Source organism: Manis pentadactyla, chromosome 5 (genome assembly GCF_030020395.1).
Source record: "Manis pentadactyla isolate mManPen7 chromosome 5, mManPen7.hap1, whole genome shotgun sequence".
NCBI classification, from domain to species: domain Eukaryota; kingdom Metazoa; phylum Chordata; class Mammalia; order Pholidota; family Manidae; genus Manis; species Manis pentadactyla.
Genome location: NC_080023.1, coordinates 173155145 through 173176091, shown reverse-complemented (window position 1 = coordinate 173176091; position 20947 = coordinate 173155145). Strand labels below are relative to the sequence as shown.

The 20947-nt window shown below is 52.1% G+C and overlaps 1 protein-coding gene across 1 annotated transcript in view; it reads left to right on the top strand.

The window, feature by feature from the left end:
• Positions 1-20947, top strand: part of BMP7 (bone morphogenetic protein 7) — an 84127-nt gene that overhangs the window by 43180 nt on the left and 20000 nt on the right. The window contains exon 3 of the mRNA XM_036901903.2: positions 13827-13975. Coding sequence (XP_036757798.1) covers positions 13827-13975 — 149 coding nt within the window. The remainder of the gene's footprint in view (positions 1-13826; positions 13976-20947) is intronic.

Sequence of the window (20947 nt, the reverse complement as noted above, 5' to 3'; positions counted from 1 at the left end):
AATGCAAGGGATTAGAAAATGTGTCCAGGGAAGGTAGAAGCAGGGGAAGTGGGTGGGGGAAAGCCATGCAGCATCCCACATAAACACACATGCACCCACATGGACACACATGCAGACACAGACAGGCATGTGCACACACACACGTGCACATGCCCTCTGGTGTGGCGAGTTTGGTATTTGCACAGGGTGCTTTTTCTCTGGAGACACCTTGTTTTCTCCCTCTATTTTTCTTCCCCCATTCCCTTCCCTGTCTTTCCAGTCTTCTGCTCTAGTTTAATTCCTGGCCCTACTTTCCAGAAACCAGCTTTAAAAAAAATAAAATTTGCTTTTTGCTTACTAGATTTTAGTTTTGGGGACAGTGTCAGATTTACTGAAAAACAGAGTTGATAGTGCAGGAAGTCCCACACACACTGAGCCCAGTTCCCTGTTATAAACATCTTACATTAGTGTGCTGTACTTGCTATAATAATGAACCCCTATTGATGCATTGTTATTATTAACTAAGGTCAATAATTTATCCACATTCTCTATGTTTTTACCCTAATGTCCTATTCCAGGACCCATCCAGAGCATCACATGACATTTAGTTGTCCCTTGAGTCACCTCTTGCCTGTGAGATTCTTAGACTTTGTTTCTGATGACCTTGACAGTCAACCCACATTTATGCACAGTCCTCTCCCACCATTTATACTTATCTGAACCCCACTGACTTAAAAATCCACCTCGAATCCCCCACCTGTGCTGTGGATTCACCGGCTTGTCAACCTGGACAGCTGGTGGTCAAGATCCCTAGGTGTCTTGTAATCTTTGGGGTGTTCAACCATTGTTCCCCAGTGCCTGGCACAGAGCAAATGGTTTTGCTTCTTGAGTGAAAACTAGATTGTAAGAGCCTTTTAAGTGGGAGGGTTTCTCCTGACTTCTCCCCAGGGTGAAGTTAAGGACTCCTGAGGATGGTACTTGGGTGGTGGAAGCAGGATCCCGTTCTCTCCTCCCTGCTGTGGGCTTAGGGCTTTGGGCCTGACCTTTGGCTCCCACAGGCCCGGGGAGTAAAAGTGGGAGGGTGGGATAGTTTGTGAGTCAGGTTTGCAAGTGGAACTAAGAGTTGAAACAAGGAGTGCCTGGAGAAACCTGTCATTGTCAAAGGAAAGAAAGTGGTGATTCTCGTAGGAGAGCTTTTCCTGACAGAGCCCCACTTTGGGTCCCTTACTGTCAGGAGTCACATGTGCAAGAGCCCAGGGTCTGTCTCCAGGGCCCTGAGTTCCTAGAAGAGCCTGTGAGGCCCCGAGTCTTGATTCTGGGGCCATCGGGAGGCTTCCCCTTTGCCACTGAGTCGCCTCTGGCCGGTGTCACTGCAAGGCCGTCTTGGGTTGGGGGTCTGTGCCCTAGGCCAGGAAGCAGTTTCTTCTCCACCCCACATCTGGGTGGATAACTCGTGCCCTGTGGGCCTTGCCAGCTGTGACCTTGGACAGGGCCTCCAGCCCTCCTTGGGCTGAGGAGCCAAGGCCCTTGGGAGCAGCCCTCCACTGCCGGCAGGCGGGGCTGCTGGATAAACAGCCCAGTCTCCTCGCACCTGGCAGAGCACCATGCTGAGCTTCATCATGCAGCCTCCCAAGGGGTCCTGCAGGTGTGAGCCTCAGATGCCCGTAGCACCCTGTTCTGGCTTGTTCCATCGCTGCCTCTCTTCCCATCCTGCCTCTCAGACAAACCCCTTGCATTCAAGTCCTGGACTCAGGATCCACATCAGGTGTTCCCCAAGACATAATGGGAGATAAACCTCACAAGCTGTTGGGGGCTCAGTGGCAGAAATGCCACCTGGCATAGTCCGTGCTTATCAAGCGCAAGGCCTTTCCTTGGCCTTCCCTCTTCCTTGCCACCCCTGTGGGCTCAGGGACCCACAGGGACAACAGGCAGAATGAAGTCTTGGACCACTCCCAGCTCTGTATTGGTTGTTCTGATTAGGCCTTTGTTTCTGAAAACTTTGAATTTGGTAATTGCAACACATGCGTCTGTCTGCAAGTTAAGTTCCGCTGTTAAATTCATTTCCTTTCCCCGTGGTCTGCTGGCTTCATCTGGCTTTGGAATCTTAAAACAGCCTGTGGTTCTTTAGAAAAAAGAAAACAGAGGAAAGGCGACCTAGCACGAAAACTGTGTTTGTGTTGGTTTGTTTATTCCCTGAGTATGCGTCCAAGAGGCTGAATTTACCTCGTTCTATTCTGGTCCGGAGCTGGAGGCCGGAGGAAATGGGGCAACCAGGGAAAGTCTCGAAAGATGAGTCTCCCATCCTTGGCGTCTCGCCCAACCACCCCAGTGCCAGACGCACACAGCTGCCAGGCAGCCTGGGGTCTCCAGAGCAATCTCAGAAGCTCTGTGGCGCTCCCTGCAAGGCCTGGTTTCTCTGGGGGCCTCCCAGAGTCCTTATGTTTCACACAGACATGTTCCTGAGCACTGACATCACCAGAACGGCTCACCCCGCATCGTTGGGTTTCTGTATGGCTCATGACTAAGCTGAATACAACGGACAGGGCCGTCCGGGTTCCAGAAATTTTGGAGCCCAAACCTGGAATCTTAAGCAAGGGGAACGGAAGTCAGATCTGAAAGTAAATTTGATGTTGGCTTTCTTCCCAGCCGCAGCTCCCTGCTGCCCGTGTCCTCTGGATTCCTCCTGACATGCACGGATGGAGGAGTTGGCCCTGATGAGCGATGGGGCACAAAAAGGGAGATGGCGATGCCCAAATAACCCAGCAGTCCCCACAGTGCCGGGAGAGGTCTGCTGGGGAAATTCGGCAACCCTGAGATTATACAGGGGTTTCCCTCTGCAGAAGTGGGGGAGGCACATAGGTGCCTGGGAACTGACCAGCGAGTGTGACCAGGCAGCCTGGGCTCCCTGGGGGCACAGGGTGGGGTGGTGGGTGGAGGCCCCAGGGAACTGAAGGCAGATCCATTTCTGGAGGCACCTGAGTAATTGGAGAAAACCTTCACTCTTCCTCTTTTAATAATAAAACTACATAAAGTGACACCAGAAAACCTCCTTGGCTGGTGTGAATACTCCAAAGATACTAGCACATTCGTTCAACTTATACTTGAGACCTACTATGTGCTGGGCCATTTGCTCAGTGCTGGGGCTACAACAGTGGCAAGCACAGTAGGACTGGTTCTTGCCAACAAGAAGAGTTTAAAATCTGGTGGGGAAAAAGAAAACCCTAAGGAACCGTGCAAATTTAAACTCCAGCCTAAGTGCCAGAAAGGAGAAGCTCTGGGGGAGTCTAAGGATACTTAGAGAAACCGAATGACACCATCAGGGTGTCCTTGAGTGCTTCCCTGGGGAAGCTGAAGGAGGAGCAAATATGATGGAGATGAAAAGACAAGGAAGAGCGTTCTAGGCAGTGGAACAGCATGTGCGCAGGCCTGCGGTGGGCTGGGGCCTGGAACAGATGCACCCTAAAGAGTCGGACAGCTAGAGCCCTGGGGGCCAGGCACGGGGCTGGGGGATGGTCTGCCCGGGGCCTTTTAGGTGGGGTGGCTATAAACAGCCTTGTGTGCCTATTGGGAATTACTAATAGTGTCTCCTCTCCCACAGCTTTTCCAGGTTGGGCTTCAGTTTCATGGTCTCATTATGGAGCACACTAGGCCACTTTGGCCCTTTATCCTAGGAGCTAATAAAGGGCTTAGGGCGGGGCAGTTACCTGTTCAGATTTGAGATTCTGAAAGCCCACACAGGCAGCTGGGGGCAGGGGCAGTGTGGGGCAGAAGGGTCGGAATAGGACCGCCAAGCTTCCAGGGGCCAGCTCTCCACTGTGGGAACTGTTGTAAGCTGCCCTGAGCCTTAAATTTCTCACTTGTAAGAGGGACAGAGCACCTACCTGTCAGGTGTCCTGGGATTCAGCAAGCACTCAAGTCCTGGAGCCAGGCCCAGTCTGAGGCTGCTGCATCTTGAATCAGGGTCAGAATGATGCAACTGTGAGCTTCTTACTTTGGGGCTGGGGCAGCCTAAGTCCAGCAGGGGAAGATTCACCTGGAGGTCTTCTCCCACCCAGAGCTTTGGGCCTTTGGCTCTGTGCTGGCATCTTGACTGCATCATCTCATTTCATCCATCTTTAGAACAATCCTCATTGTTGTCCCCACTATCCAAACAGAAGAGCCTGAAGGACAGAGGTTGGCTCGCCAGTCACTCCACTGGGGTTTTACTGTAACTTTCCTAGGACCCAGAGCCCTGTGTTGTAATGCCTGCATCCTTGACCATCAAACTGTGACCCTAGGACTACCTCGGGGACTCTGACAAACAGGATCCTGGGCCACTCGGACCTCCTGGTTATTTTTTCCTGCTGGTAGGTGCATCCTTGGTGAGGGAAAACCTTCCGTTTTTGGCTGTGCTTGTCTTTCCTCTCCCCCAACTGCCCCTGTGACCCACCCGCATGTACACACAGGGTTGAGATCCTCTTTATCATACTTCATCCATTGCTGGAATAGCTTCTGAAATAGCTGAAAGCGCTAATGTGCATTATAAAATCTGTCAGGAGCGATGATCATGCGGTGCTTTCCAACCTTATTTAAATACAGAACCTTTTTGGTTTGTGACTCATTTTCCTCTCTTGGCTATCCTATTAATAGGAGACAGTTTTTGAGGCCTTGATAAACTTCTGACCTTCATCTTGCAGATGGAGAAACTGGGGCGCAAACCTTACTGGCTGCTGCCTTCCTCTCTGAGTTTGACAACCTGGCCCTCCTGGACCCCGGACAGGAGCGTCCCTGATTCTCCTGTGAACTCCTAGGCCAGGAGGTGGGGGGCCGGGGAGCAGGAGAAGCAGGCAGGCAGACTTCCCGAGGTGGAGGAGCCATAGGCTGGCAACGCGGGCTCCGGCTGTGGGAGGGGAGTTTCCTGTTTCTTTGTGTATTTTTCCACCTTTCTCCCAAATGACTTAATTTTAGTCTTCCTGGATATGTACCATCTTAAAGAAAGGGTGTTTTAAAAAGACTCGGACATTCCCTGTTTCATCTTCCCCTTCCAGGGATGGCCCGGACTGTTGGGAGGCTTGGGAGAAAGGCAGGACATTCTCTGAAGCCTCAGGTGGGGTGCTGAGGACCTGGGCTGGGTCCCCCGCAGCCTGGGGCTCCAGAGGGACACTCCGTGGCCTCGGGCCAGGAGGCGGCCACGCCTGGCCTCCCTGTGGGCCTTTGATCTCCTTTCCGCTTCGCTGCAGGGCTGGTGTTTGTGTGCTGGGCCGATTCCAGGTGCAGCGCGGGCTGTGGCTTCCCAGCTTGACTCATCCTGAAGCAGCAACAGGCCTGCTCGCCCTCTGACATCCTGTCAGCCTGGGGAAACTCTGGCATGTCTATCACTCTCTCTCTTGCGCTCTGGCTGCTGAGGAATGTTCTCAAGGCTCAGCAGCAGTTCATGACATACGACTTCTTAAAATGTCCAGCCCTGCACTCCACTGGCATTTTGCTATAACTTTCTTAGGGCCGAAAGCCCTGTATTGTAAGGCCTGCATCCTTGACCATCAAAGTGTGACCTGAGGACTGCCCTGGGGACTTGATCACAACCAGGATTCTGGGTTCCACTCAGACCTCCTCATTATTTTCTCTTCTGGTGGGTACATCCTGGGTGGGGAGAACCTTCCATTTTTCCAAAGAGCTGCAGGGTAGGGGTGAGGGTCAGAGCAGAGGTGAGGGAGAGAGGGTGCTGGTAACCTCAAGGCATGAAGCCAGTTATGTCCACCCTGCTTAAAACTCTTCCCAGCTTCCCAGATCTCTTAGGACTAGAACCTTCCTGTGGCAGAGGCCCTGCTGGTTCTGGTCACCCCCCCTCCCCCCACTCCTCCGTGCTTCCTGTGCACCAGTACCCTCTCCTCCCTTCTCTTCTCATGCTTTGTGCGTTCTGTTCCCTCTGGCAGACAGCCCTTCCTGCCTTCCTGGCTGCATTAGCCCTGCTCCACCCTCTGCTGTCCCCTGGGAGGCATTTCTCATGGCGTGTCCCCCTGAGCACCCTCAGACACCAGCACAGTCCTTTTGCTGCCTCTGCTCACCCAGAGGGCCCTTCCTCTCCTTCACACCACCTACCCAGGCGCCCTCACCGTGCAGTGTGCCCACGGCCTCCGGACCCAGCGCTCCAGCTCTGGCTGCCATTGCGTCTGGGCCTCCTAGCGGAGCACCTGGTGTAGGAGGTGTTCAGGGTGGATTCAGGAGTGACGCTGTTGGTTCCTACGGCTGCTGTAACGAATGAGCACACTGTCAGTGTCTTGAGACCACATAGATTTCCTTGCCTGTACTTCTGGAAGTCTAAAGCCCTAAATGGACCTTACAGGACTATTTTCAAGGTGTCCCCAAGGCTGGATCCTTCTGGAGGCTGTAAGGGAGAACACACTCCCCTGCCTTTTCCGGCTCCTAGAGGTGCCTGCATCCTGTGGCCTGTGGTCCCCAGCCGATGATGGCCCCGCTCTGGTCTGTGTTCCTGTCCTCACGTCTCCTTCTCTGATTCCCATGTCTCCATCTGGCACTTACAAAGACCCTTGTAATTATGCCCACCAGGGTAAGCTCCCCATCTCAGAAGTCCTTAACTTCATCTGCAAAGTCCCTTTTGTCATGTGAGGGCACACATTCACAGCTCCTGGGGACAGGACATGGACATCTTTGCAGTGGGGGCAGGGGGAATTATTCTGCCCACACCGTAATATGAAGCTCATTTCCCTTCCTTGATGGGGGGAACCTCTTGGCACTGGACCAGCCCCTTGTCTCTTGGATTCTGCCTTCCTCCTCTAACCCTGGGGAAGGGATTCCTTGCTGGGGGTGCCATTGTGAAGGATGGCTTCATGCACCTTGTGTCTCTTCCTGTCTGAGGCCTGCTGCTTACCAGTTGATGACACTTTCTTAACTCTCTGCACCTCAGTGGCCTCACTTGCAAAGTGGGGATCATGACGGTATGTACCTCCTTGGAAGACGAAGGATCAGGTGAGGGACATCACTTGAGCTTGGCACTTAGAGGTGCCCAGCATGCGCTTTTGGGGTGCTGAGGCCCCCAGCCACCAGTCAGGCCTCCTAGAGAGATGCTGGCTCCCTCGGAATGTGGCCCTTCCAAACCCCGGCTTTCATCTTCTCCCTGAAGGTGCTGGGCTGTGTCTGAGGGACTCCGGGGGCAGCCGGACCAGTCTCAGCCAGTGACAGCAAGAGTGTTTTCCGCACAGCTGGATGGGGCCAGAACTGGGTGTTCTCACAGCCATCAGTGGCCTGTGCACAAGCAGCTCTAGCAGATTTCCGAGGTGCTGTTCAGCAATTAAGACCCTCCACCACTGGAGCCCACCGGCAGGGATCAGGGGATGCATCGCCGCACAGGTCTGCAGGCAGGAGGGAAGATAGTGGGAGGGGCTCCCGAGACCAGCCAGGACTGTCCTGGGGGACGAAGCAGTGGCCTCTGAGTGACCAACAGAATCCGTGTTCCTGGGGCTCCTGCTCCCTCTGATCTCAGCCCCCTAGGCCAGTGTTCTGTCTGTCTGTCTGCCTGCCTGGGAGCCGTGTTTGTGCAGAGCATTCACACTTTCTCAAAGGCCCCCGTCCAGGGGGTGGCATCCCAGGACCCATGTGTGGATCTTAAGTGCGTTATGGGTGAAGGCCCTTGAGATCATAGTCTTGAAATAGCCTCTGGAGAGCCACAGGGCCAAAAAAGGACTTTCCACCTTCCCACGTTGGAGATTTTTAAATACCCACTTGGCACTTGTAGGTGGCGGAACGTTGCAGGGGATGGTGGTCCGAGAGCTCTGGCAGCGGCTGTGGCGGTGGTGTGTGGCTCCCCCTGCCTCTCCCGTGGGTTAGACTGCGGCCGGTTCTCACGGCTGTCCTGCGGGGAGGAGTCCGCAAGCCCCAGCAATGCCCTCTTCCCAGGCTGGTGGTTAAATATTAACAATCCCCTGCGCCACAAAGTTGGGGTCACCGGCAGTTCACGCCTTGCAAAGAGTAGGGCTTCGGGGGGAACCCGGGTTTCAGGAGGGGAGCAGGTGGCCTTCTGGCCCTTACTGCTTTTTCTTTAATCAGAAGCAGCCTGAGAAGATGGAAGGAATGTTTGAGTTCCAGCTGGGGTGCCCCTGTGAACTTGGAGGTGAGGGCAAAACTGCATAAGACCCCCCAAAAAGGGGGGCTGAGAGCCAGGCCAACTACCTTGTCCAGGTTTGGTTCTCAGATCAAGTAGAACACGGCCATATGATGCCTCTGTATAGTTCTGCTTCTTTCAGAAAGAGGCATGCTTGCTAAATTGAAACAGTTTTGATGTGAGTCCATGTGTGGAGGGGAGCACCATACTCCAAAATGAATCGTTGCTGAAACTGGAGTGTAGGCACTGGGGCTTTCCACGCCTCCATGTGTAAGCCTTCGATACGTTATTCGCATAGTGGCACCAAGCTTGGTATTTTGAGCTTATGCTAACTTCAGCCATTTTTAGAAGTACAGCTTTATTGAAATACAATTCACATACCATATAATTCCCCCTTATAGAGTATATAATTCAGTGGGTTTTAGTATATTCAAAGCTGTGCAACCATCGCCACTATTAAGTGTGGAGCGTTTTCATGCCTCCAAAAGGAAACCTTATATCCATTAACAACCACCCTCCCCAGCTACTGGCAATTAGTAATCTGTCTGTCTCTGTAAATTTGCTGCTTCTGGACATTTCCTAAAGGAGGAATCGTACAACATGTGGTCTTTGTGTGTGACTTCTTTCGCTTAGCATGATGATTGCAGAGTTCATCCATGTTGTAGCATGTCAGCACTTTGATCCTTTTTATTGCCAAATAGTATTCCATTGTGTGGATTTACCATTGTTTATCCATTTGTCAGTTGGGTATTTGAGTTATTTCCACTTTTTCAGTGAGTATGAATAATGCTGCTCCCACATACATGTATAAAAATGTGGTAACTCTATGTTTCACCTTTTGGCCAGACTTTTTTCCAAAGTAGCTGCCCCATTGCACATTCCCACAGCAGTGTATGAGAGCTCCAGTTTCTCCACATCCTTGCCAGCACTTGTTATTATCTGTGTTTTTGGTTTCAACTGTCCTGGTGAGTGTAAAGTGCTATCTTCTTGTGGTTCTGGTTTACAAAATAGCTAATTATGTTGACTCTCTGTTCATGTGTTCACTGACCATTTGTAGATCTTGAAGAGAAATGTCTATTCAGGTTGGCCTTACCCAGTTTTGTAATTAGTGGCATACTAACTTTACAATATGTGTTTCCAACCTGCCCTCTTCCATTTTCTTGATCAGTTATCTGATCATTTGGTAAATGAGGTAAAAATAACAGTATAAAACCATCTGGATGGGAGTGGGGAAGGCTTTTTATTCCTGTAGCAATTTTTTAATGCACACAGAGTGACTCAAATCTTCTATTTTTTTTCACTACTTTTAGCATTTTGTATTTTCCCAAAAATGTGCATACTACACATTCTGTTTTATAACACCTTTTGCTTAATACTGTATTTCTCTCTTGTCAAGAAGTATACCTTTCCATGGTCCTTGGAAGCAGCTATGTAGCACTGGTATGTGCCATGTTTTTACCAGTCCTTCTAAGTAGGCAGTTTTCAGTTGTTGTTAATAAACAACGTGATCTCTGCAGGGGCCAAACCACCCACAACACAGTGTCTAAAACACCGATCGTTTTCTTGCTCAGGGATTTGGGCTGGGGCTGGAGTGCCCATATGGCACCTCATCTGAGGATTGATTCCTCACTGTCTCCATTACAGACCCTTGTCCCCCATAGCCGCCGCCCTCTCCCCTTTCTAGTGCTCTTCCTCATCAGCACAGTAGCCAGAGTTCCCGACTTGGTGGCTCGCTTCCCACAGAGCAAACCCAGAACTGCCTCTTCCATCCCAGCCCTGGACAGAGTAGGGCCTCACTTCCGCCAGGTCCCAGCAAGTCACACGGTCGGCACAGACTTCCCAGGTGGGGAACGGACTGCTCTTATAGCTGGGAGAGCTGCCTGTGGGTACAGACATAGGGGGAGTGCTTGGTGGCCGTATATGCAGGTCGACAACTGCGAACATCCTGATACGCTTGTCTGATGAATTTTGGAGTCGAAGTGAACAGTCTTTGAGTGGGTATGTGGGCTGTCGACCTGCGGGTCTTCAGAAACCACATACTGTTGTCTAGGGCTGAGACAAATCAAGTCCCTGTCCTAGAACTTGCCTCAGCCTAGCGGGGGATATACACAAACGCCTGCCTGAGTCCTAGAAGCTGTAGAGATGCCCGACCAGCCTTGAGTGTGTTGCCAGGCTGGTCTTCCCTTGGCTCTCCCCACTGCTGAAGAAGACGGCATTAACGCATTTCCCAGAGGAGGAAACAGGCTTTAGAACTAGCTGGCTTCACCTCCCGTCCTCCGTCCCCCTCTGGTATTTTCTCTGCCGCATGCTTTGCTGTGACAGTGGGATTGGGCAGGATTCAACGACTTCCTGTGTCTCTCATCCCCCCGGCGAGACGGCGGTGAAGGAAGTGACAGGGCCTCAGTGCTCAAGTCCCCTGTACGCTCGTTCCGTCGGTGCGGACAGGTGGCCTCACTTCTCTGATCCTCGCGTTCCTTGCCTGTGAGATGCAACAATAATCTTCCTGTTGGGGAGAGTAAGAGAAGTGATGCAGGAAAACACCTGGACGTCCGCGGTAGAAAAGGAGAAGGCCGGCACTCAGGTTCCTGCATCTTTCTCACCTCTGCTCCCACCGGGGCTGGGGTCAGGGAGGTGAGGGTTCCAGGGCCATAAACATGTCATGGCGGACGTCGTTCAGTTCCTCCTGGTTGTAAGAACCACTGTGTTCTAGTGAGATGCTCAAGGTGGCAGCTAAAAATCCCCCCTCTCCCACCTGTCCGTGTGGCCTCAGCTGCTGGGTGATTTCTCATTGTCCCTTCATGTGGGCTGACCTCAGGCCTGGGCCTTCAGTCTGGAAGCAAAGCCCTGGCTGGCGTCTCCGTCTTCCCATCTCACCAAGGCTTCCTGTCCCGATGCCTTCAAACAAACGTTTGGCCCCTCCAAGCATGCCTGGAACAAATGGCAAACCATCTCTTTGGGGAGGGGACTCGGTGCGTCCACATTGATTCACAGATGAGTCAGCGCTTAGCCTGGAACATCTGGAGCTCAGTGTCCTGGCCTGTAATAAGAGAATGTGGAGTATCACTTGGCAAGGCGTTCACTGTTCAAAGGCCTCATTCTGTTCCCTGTGTGGCTGTTCATTGTTTTAGGTCCATAAGGGCCTCCAGATATCTGGTCACATTTTCCTGCAAATAAAAAATTTCCAGCAAAGTCACCACCCAGGTTAGTGACTTCTGTGCTGTGATGTGTGTGTGTGTTTCCCCCAGGGGCCCTGGAGCCTGTCTTGAGCAGGGAGGTTGTTTTCGTTCTGAGTGGTGTTTCTTCTCTCATCTGCTAATTACTGAGGACAGCTGACTGGTTCATGGACAATCTTGGTAGCTCTCCATAGCCAGGAGAGTCATCAAGGCAAATTGGAAATGAAGACAGCAGGAAATCTCTTGTTTGTAAGTCTAAAATCTGTGTGGACGTTCCTTAAGCCAGCTCTGAAACTACTTCTATGTGGACACTCAGAAAGCAGAGGCAGACGGGTCATGGAAAGACTGTCTTGCTATTTTTATTCAGTTTGGACATGAAAGTCAACTTTTGGGTCTTCACTGTCCTTTGTGGCTCTAAAAAGCCTCCCTGGCTTCTATGGTCTGTAGTAGAGAGGGGAGTGCATTCCTGGCAGATCATAAGGGACTTCCGTTCGGCTGTCTGCGAGACAATGTACTGTCTTGTATTGTGGCTACATTTTGTTGGTCATAATGTCGGAAGTCACGTTCCATAGACACACACACACATCACATGATATAATTCATCATTTTCTGAATTGGATTCTAACAGATTGTTGAGTATTACTTTAAAAGTGGAATTTTGAGGGACCTGGGGTGGGGATAAGCCCTGTTTCCATCTTGTGGTCTGGTGATGTCCATCTCTGTGGAGTGCCCTGCCCTCCCGTGGCCAAGGGCTGGGCACAGACTTGACTAGGCCAGCTGGATTCTCTGACTTCCAGATGGTGGCTGCAAGGGGGAAATACACTCCAAGTTCATGCTACAATAACTGAGCTTGATGAGACGGCCCTCTACCTTCGCACCTGCCTGGGCTCCTGCCTGTTTCTGAACCTGGTTCTTCATCCCTATATAGGTTTCTCTGGGTGACCCATTAAACTCCTGGTATATTTCCCATGGAATCTCAGTTAAAGTGAACTTGAGACATTGGCTAACATTTCCGTTGTATATCCTGCATGCCTTCTTGTGAGACTCGTAGACTCGTATATGTTAATGTACCTGGTAAATGTCTGTAACCTCACAAATTTGGATGTTTCCAGGCTACACAGGAGATATGAATGGGGATGATTGGCAATAGTCTTAAAAGGGACAACTGGGGACAGGGGCCAGCAGGAGACATGTGCCTCAGCTAATGGAGGAACACCTGCTCCTTGGCTTCAGCTGATGGCTTAGTGACTTACATTATGAGTTTGATTTGCCAAAGGCTCTGAAATGATGACAGTGACACCCCATCAAAGGTAGTGTCCAGAAGAATTGTCCTCATCTGTGGTTGCAAGCTTGGGCTTTCAGGTAGCTTGGTTGGATTCCAGTCCAGCGGTGCCTTCCTGAACCTCAGTTTTGAGATCTGTGCAATGGCACAGGTAGTGTTAGCCACTTCATAGGCTTGTTGTAAGGACTTTGTGGCATGGTGCTGGTCAGGCATTTCAACCCAGAACCTGGCAAATGGTAAGCTCTCAGTAAATAGTCATTGTGTCTGTTGTCTTTATGTGTGAGCAGAGAAAATTCACCTTAATGCCCAGGGCAATTAAGGGAATTAGATCACTTCAGGTATGGTAGATTGTCAGGGCCCCAGGGGCAGGAGCTGGTTGGGTGTGGTTCATCATTGCATCTGAGTGCCTGGCACAATGTAGGGGCTCAAATATTTTAATTGACTATCAAAGGACTTAAAATATTGAAACTTTGAATGCTTATAGTTAAAAGTACACAAGAGATGTTATGGACCTTATATACTAGAATTCTCTTAACCAGGAATTAAAAATTCCATCCCCTTGTGCCCCCACCCATCTGTCCATCGATTCATCCATCTTCTATCCACCACACAGTCAATTGAGGTTTTACCCATTTTGCTATTGCAAAATGTGAAGAAGAGAAAACAAGTTCCCTGTCTTAATGACACCCCCCTGGGGGTACAGCTCCCACTCAGTGGGCCCCCCAGGTGCATAGCCTGGAATTGAAGACTGTCTGCACTGGCACTCAGTGCCTGGGCTCAAACCCAGCCTGGCAACTTCCTGGCTAAACAATGGGCGAGTCCTGATTTCACCATGTCCTCATTAACAAGATAATAGCCCTACAACTTGGGGCTGTGAGAATGAATGAGGGGATGTGTGCTGAACGCTAGGGACAGTACCTGGTAAATGGTGAATAATCCAGCAATGTGGACCTGCGACTTTTCCCTGAGGCTTCCAGCAACCTGGAGTAATTTCTGCCTTCCTGCGCTCTGCCCCACTGGCTTTCCCCCCTAACAAGTTTGAAGGGCGAGCTTGCCTTGTAGCAGCTCCAGGGGCCCTGCGTGTGCCTTTGTACCTCTCTTCTGCACTGCCTTTCCCCGTCACCTCTAGGGTCTTCATGCCTGGGTCTTGGTCGGGTGCACCCACTTTTACAGGACTGCTGGGCTTCCCCTGCCCACATGGTCCTCCTCTCCATTGGGGGCTGAGGCCGGCTGGCTGATGGGGTGGCTGAGCCATGACCCGCTGACCTAGAGCCTGGACTCTCCTCTCTTACAGGGAGTCAGACCTGTTCCTGCTCGACAGCCGCACCCTCTGGGCCTCGGAGGAGGGCTGGCTGGTGTTTGACATCACGGCCACCAGCAACCACTGGGTCGTCAACCCGCGGCACAACCTGGGCCTGCAGCTCTCCGTAGAGACGTTGGATGGTAAGTCCCCAGCCACCACTCCAGCTCATTCTGATGCAGCTCGTACCCCCAGACTTGTATAGGCTCTTGGGGCTGTGTGGTGTCCCTGGCCTCTCCCTGCTAGATGCCAGGAGCATCTTTCAGTTGTGACACCCAAATATGTCTCCAGATGTTGCCAAATGTCCCCTGTTGGGCAAAATTGCCCGTGGTTAAGGACCACTGCCCTAGTCCCTTCCAAGAGACCCTGGATGTGGTTCTGAGTCCCAAACTCTCAGAGTGTCCACCGCTCAGCTGCCTGCCCCCTGCACCTTTCGCTCCCATAACTGGTCTTTGCAAAGCGTGGACAGGAAAGTGAGTGGGGAACTATGGGGGCCTGGCTGTGCCAATTCCTTCTCCCCCAGAGTGTGTTTCTCACTAAGTGTGGAAGGGTTGGGGGAATGTAGCTTCTTCCTGATACCAATTTTAAGGGGAAAAATATTATTTTAGGATAGGAAATACTTGCCGTGGCTCAAAATTCAAGTTAGCGATGTGTGCAACACTGAATAGTTTCCCCAGCGTCCCCCAGCTGCTGAGTTCCACCTCCCAGAGGCAACTAACTGCTCTTTCCATGTTTTTGGATGTCTTTTCAGAGGTGCCCTATGGGTGCTGAAAACATGTTGATTCTACTTTTCTTCTTCTCTCTCCCACAAATAGTGGCCTAGTATATACTGTGTTTTTCACCTTGCTTTTTTATGTGACAACTTTATCTTGGAAGTTGGTCCTTTGAGTCATGAAAGAGCTTTCTCATCTGTTTAAAGGCCATTGTGTTTTTATGTACCTGTGGAGTGAGGGATGCTCTGTGCTCGCTTGCTGTGTGGCTTTGGACAACTTCCCTATCCTTTCAGACCCTGGGCTCCTCATCTCTAGCTTGCAGGTAATAAGAGGGCTGGGCCATTGGGTTGGTCTGAGATTGAGTTAATACAACAAGAGTTTAAAAGCAGCGCATGAATGTGCATAGGGAATCCCCGGGCATCTTGGTAAAGTGCAGGCTGATGCAGCAGGTCTGGGGCAGATCTGCCTTTCCAACCAGCGTCTGGGTGGTACAGAGGCGGCTGGTCCCTGGGCTCTGCTTCGAGGAGTGACGGCCGAGAACAGGACCTGGCTCATAGTACACATGCCCTAAATAAGAGCTGTTGTATTTAATATTAATATTAGTATTATCACCACCAAAATTGGCTTATGCAGTCCCCTGGGATGGTCGTCTAAGTGTTTTCCAGTCTTTGACTTTTACAAACAGGGCTGGGGAAGTCCTCAGGGCATGTGTCGGCGTCCGCTTGAGTGAGTATGGCTCTGGGATAAATTCCTGAAAGTGACACGGTCTGTTTGCGGTTTTGTGAGCTACTGTCGCTGTGCCCTCTTTGCATTCCATCTGCACCTCCACAAACGGTACCATGAGCACCAGTTCCCCTTGTCAGTACAAGCTCTCACCCTTGCCCATCTTTGCTAATCTGACAGGTGACAGACAGGATGGTACAGTTCTGCTCCGTCTTACTGTGAAGCTGAGCCCTTTCTATAAGCTATTGCAGATGCTTCCCTGGGCCCCGTTTGCTGGTAGCCTCTGCCCACTGTTCTAATAGGGTGTGTGTCTTCTCTGCATTTTAGGGACATGGTCCTTTGGGATTTGAGCTGCAAATGTCCCAGTTTTTAGATTTTCTTTTTACTGTGGTTTTAATACTGGGTGGTGCCAAGTGGATTGAGACAGTGTAGAGGAATTTTATGACCTTCCCCTTTATCCCTCCTGGGCTTTGGAGGGAAAAAAAGCTTCTTTCCTTCCTATCAGGGTAGCCTAGAGTTTCAGGACCCTCTCTGCCTGAGCTCAGAAAACCAGAATTACTCACCTAAGGCCACATACAGTGTGTGGGGGGCGGCCACCAAGTATAGGACCACACCTGTCTTTCTACTGATGGCGTTCCCCCAACATCAGCCCCACTTCCTTCTCCTTTCCACGCCCCTGACACTTAAAGGGGGAGGTCCTAGAAGGTGCTAGAGTTTCCCATTGCCCTCTGTTGGATTAGTAAACTATGCCTGGTGGGCCAAATTCCACTTGACGCCTGTTTTTGTGAGACCCCTGAGCTAAGAATAGTTTTCACATGTTTAAATGACTGAGAAAAATCCAGAGTATTTCATGACATGTAAAATTAGATAAAGTTTACATTTTGGTGTTCATAAATAAAAGTTTATGAGTACACAGCCTTACTCATTAGCTGATGTGCCATCATATCTGCTTTTGTGCTGTAGCAATAATAGAGCAGTAGTCGTAACAGAGACCCTGTGGCCCACAAAGCTGAAAATATTTATTATTTTTGGAAATATTATTTACAGAAAAAGTTTGCCACCTCTGCTCTATACCACGGTTTCTTACACTGTGTTCTGTGACAGTCCATGGGTGTCCCAGGGCAAAGGGAAGTATTTATGATCAGTTAAGTGAGCAATGCTAGGTGGGTAAACTACGGAGGTTTCTCTGCAAGGACTTCCCAGAGCCTTTAGTTTGCCAATGTCCACTGTGAATCTCTGGATGGAGAACAGAGCACAAGAGGAATTCCACACTTACTGGGCACTAGAGTTACTCAGCTCTTCTTCGGTCTTACAAGCCCCTGTGGGACATACCGGGGCTGAGGTGAAGATGACGCTCAGGTAGACTTCGTTCCTCTCTTCAGAGCAGCCATTCCCCCTGGACGTGTGGATATTGCCTAGACCATCCACACCGACCCCAGTGGGTCCTGTGCTCCTCTGTCCTACCTGCCCTGCTGGCTCAGAGTGGCCCAGATTTGTTTTTCTCTTAAGTGACACTCAACCCAGTTTCCTCAGTGTCAGGCTGTCTTTCTCTTCCAAAGTCAGGGTCTCTGTGCCCCTTTTGTCCAGCTTCTGACCCCTGTGGATAAGGCTTGGCGTTTATTGAGGGGGCACAGCCTGATGGTTTGTTAGAGCTTGGGCTCAGCGGCTGGCCGGACACCTGGGTTCAAATCCCAGGTCTGCTGTTTCTAGCCACCTGACCGAGGGTGAGTCACTTAATGTCCATCATCTGGAAAATGGGGTTAATAATAGTTTCCACTTCCCAGGGTGGCTGTGAAGGATTAGATGAGCTCATGCAAGTGAAGAGGTGAATTGCTCAACATGTGGTGGCTCCTAAGCACAAAATAAGTGCTTTATGCCATTGTCTCCTGTAATCCTCAGCATTACCTAGTGAGGCGGGTGCCGTCACTCACATGCCCATGGTACTGGTGAGGAAATGGAGGGCCCTGGGGAGCGCCAGCGCTCCCCATTCTGGCAGCCACCTGGGGACCCTGCTCCATCCACAGGGAGTGCATCCTAGTGGTCACAAGAAGCTGCCTAGAGTCAGAGCCAGGATTACCCACTTTACCCCTGACATGGTGCCCCATTTCCTGCCCCCCCCCCCCAGATGGGCACTAGGCTTGGATGTCTGTGCCGTGGGACTTGGCTTGTCCAGGCGCTGTGCACGCTGAGGCAGACAGTTTAGTTTGGCTGCCCGGGTTGGGGAAGGACTACCTGCTTGGACTGCCGAGAAGGGGCAAAGGGTACAATGGCCAACTGGGCATATATGGTTTGGGGTCTTTTGGGAGATGAGATAAGAAGCTGGTGAGCCCAGCATCTCCGAGGCCACAAGTTCCTGGCTATGAAGTTGTTTCCCCTCCCACTGGGCTCTGCAGCCAGTGTCAGCACCCCTGGGAGGCATGGTGAGCATACAGATTCCTGGGCTCTGTTCCAGACACCCTGATGGCAAGTCCCTGAGGATGGGCCCAGAAAGCTGCATTTTCTCAGCAAGCTACGGGATGACTTGGGACGTGGCCCAGTCATGCCCCGTGTGTTGGGGTACCCTGTTAATAACATGGTGCCCAGGCTGACCAGCTCTATTCCAGGTGTGGGTCTTAATCTTTTCATTTTAGATGCCTACACAGGTCCTTGACTCTGGGGCCATTTGCAGGTGTGCCAGCCCCGTGTTGTCTATAGAGCCAGCCTGGTCACTGCCCCCGGGGCTCTACTAGTGTTAACATAATCTCTTGAGTTTTATGGCCTTGGGCAGCACCTGGAGAATCCGAGTCTGGCAGGGAAACCCATGCCCAGTCCACAGTGCCCCGTCTGGGAGGGGAGGAGACGGCCCCAAAGTTCGGGGGCACAGCACCTCATCCTCGTCCCGAGTGTAGATGCACCTTGCAGCAGGAGGTGGCTGTGGGCACATGGAGCCCCATCACCTTTCAGGGTCTCAGTTTCTCCAGCTTCCCATACAAGAGGCATGCTGATGACGTAGCGCGGGCAAGCTTGCTTCCATCTCAGTGTGACACGGATACCACAGACCTTTCAGAAAGCTTAGGCCTGGAGAGAGGTGAGCCTGCCATTCCCTGGGTCTCCAGATGCCGCCTGAGACCACCCAGGAGGGGAGCGTGCTCCGTCTCTGCAGCTGCAGCCCTCCAGTGAGTCACCCTGGGGCGGCGCAGCTGGGCCTCCGCGTGCCTGTGCGGGGGAGAAGCCCATAAACTCTCTGGGCACCTGCGGCTCATCAGGACCCAGCTGGGGAGTGTCGTCTGGCTCCCCCAGGACAGGCCGTTGCAGGAAGGAGGGCTGGTGTCGACATGTCTTTCCCTTTGTACAGAAGAGAGGAAAGGCAGCCCACCCACAGGCTGCCCCTGGCCCAGGGACCGTGGCAGAGAAGTGGCACCCTGAGCTGGGGATGGTGACCTGTTCTGGCCCCACCAGCACGGAGGGCCAGCTGGCTGACAGGAGGCTGTCCTGACAGTGCCCTGGGAGCTGAACCCTTGCAGCAGGCACCGTCTCGGGGCTCCTGTGCAGGGTCACGTGGGGGACAGGCTAGTGGTCCCTGCACAGAGCCCAGAGCCAACGCCCCGGTGCTCTTTGGGGCAGCTCATTCATCTTGGGCAGCTGATGTGACCTCTGGGGGCTTTGTCCCTTCACCTGTTCCACGGGCATGATAATGGTTGGGAGGAGAAAAGTGGGAATTCCTGTACAGTGCTGAGCCTTGGGCCGACCTCCCTGTCTGTGCTCATGAGTGTTAGATACTCTCATTATTGCCATCGGCCTGCGTTGTCCTCACAGTGACCCTGTCCAGGTAGCACAGTTATTGCCAACATTGTAACAGATGAGGAAACTGAGGCTGAGAAGGTGGAGCAACTTGGGTGAAGTTGCGTGGCTCTGGGGAAGACCTGGGCTTCGCTCAGCAATCTCAGTCCACACCCCCAACCCCAAACCTTGCTGTTTGCTGGAAAACCTTCCCAAGAATGTGGTCACTGGGACCAGACTTGGTGGGGTGTGTGTGATTAATGAGCCCCTGCTGGGTACACGGCTGGCCCATCCAGGCGGCTCAGGACCCAATAGCATGCTGGTTCCCCCCGGCTGTTCTCACCACATTGCCTCTCCTGGGAAGGAAAGAGTTTAGAAAAAAACCCAGTAGCCAGTGAGCTTCCTGCAGGACTAATTGAAGGAGCCCACACCACAGAAGTGGCCAGGGCTGCACTTGACTTGCATGCAGGGCTCCTCCCTCCATTAAAAAAATACTAAAAATTATGTTTTATGACATAAAAGATGAATATAATCCTGGTTGGATTAAAAATTAAAACATTATCTCCAGTACTAAAAAAATTAATATTTCATCTTCTGATTTTAAGAGACATTCAAACATTTTCATAGGCCCCTAAAAGTATCAGGGCCTGGGCACCATGCCTGATAGGCAGGTTGGCCCTGGGCCCTGTATCCCAGGCCAAGGAGGGATGCTAAGCCCTTCCTGCCCAGCAGCTCGCTGTTAGAAGCAGTTTCCTACAGCCGAGAGCCTCTTCACCCCACAAACGTGTGTGTGCACTTGTGATGTGCCAGGGACTGTTGAGGCTACTGCCCGAACAGGAGCAGGATTTTGCTGTCACATTGTGCACATTCTCATGGGAGGGCAGACAGTGGAGGGACCATACGCTGAAGGTCACAGATGAGGCTATGAAGGCAGGTTCTGAGGATGGCACGGGAGGGCTTCCTGCTGGAAGTTCTGCAGATGGGTACAGTCCCCAGTGCCTCCTGTCATTCCCAAGACAAGGACTCTGGCATCTTGTCTGAGTTTGCAGGCCCCTCTCCCCTTCCTTATACAAAGAGGCGATGCTTGGAGGCTTAGGAGGGCAGCAGTCTGATCCTAGAAGACAGTCTTGTGGCCTCACGGCCCGCCTCACACTCCTTGACGAGGGCCTCCAGCTGCTGCTCAGCGTCCCCTGACTCTAAGCCCAGGAGGGCCCCTCTCCTCCGCCTGCCCCATCCCTGCTTCCTGAAGCCGGGCACGTGGGTGTTGTGGACACTTGTGTGCAAAGAGAGCCTCAGGCTTCTTTCCTTGGGCTCAAGAGCACGTGTCCCTCTTGATCACCCCAGATGGGATTGGATGGGTTGCAGGACATTTAGAGGACTGAGGGCGGGTGCTGTCCCAGGGTGAGGCTTGGCTGCAGCGGCTGGGGTGGGACCAGGGAGTAAGCCGTCGCCCACGGCAGCTGGGGCGGCTGAGCCCCGCAAGGCCGCAGGTGCCGAGTGATCCCGCCCATGGCGCAGCCGGCTCCCAGGTGCCTTCACCCTTGCGATTGCTTCACATCCTGTTTGTGCAGAAGCTGGAGCAAGAGAAGGAAGGAGGCCTTGATGACCCAAAGGTTGGGATTGATCCTTCTAGGCCTGGGTGGGCATTGAGTAATTGGGGCCAGCAGATGTCACAAGTGTTCCCTGTGTTCTCACTTGTCACTTGGGCCTTGGTCCATTGAGAGAAATGGCTGGAATTAATGTGTTTTGCACAATCCACAAGGAACACCCTTGTGCTGTGGGCCTCCAAGGAGCAACCAGTGGCTCTGGGCCTGGAAAACAAAGAAACCGCAAGGAAACCAAGATGCTGCCCTCTCTGTGGGTGGGCCGCATCCTCTCCTTTCCCAGGAGGCCCCATTCGTGCTCCACGCCCTCTGCTGG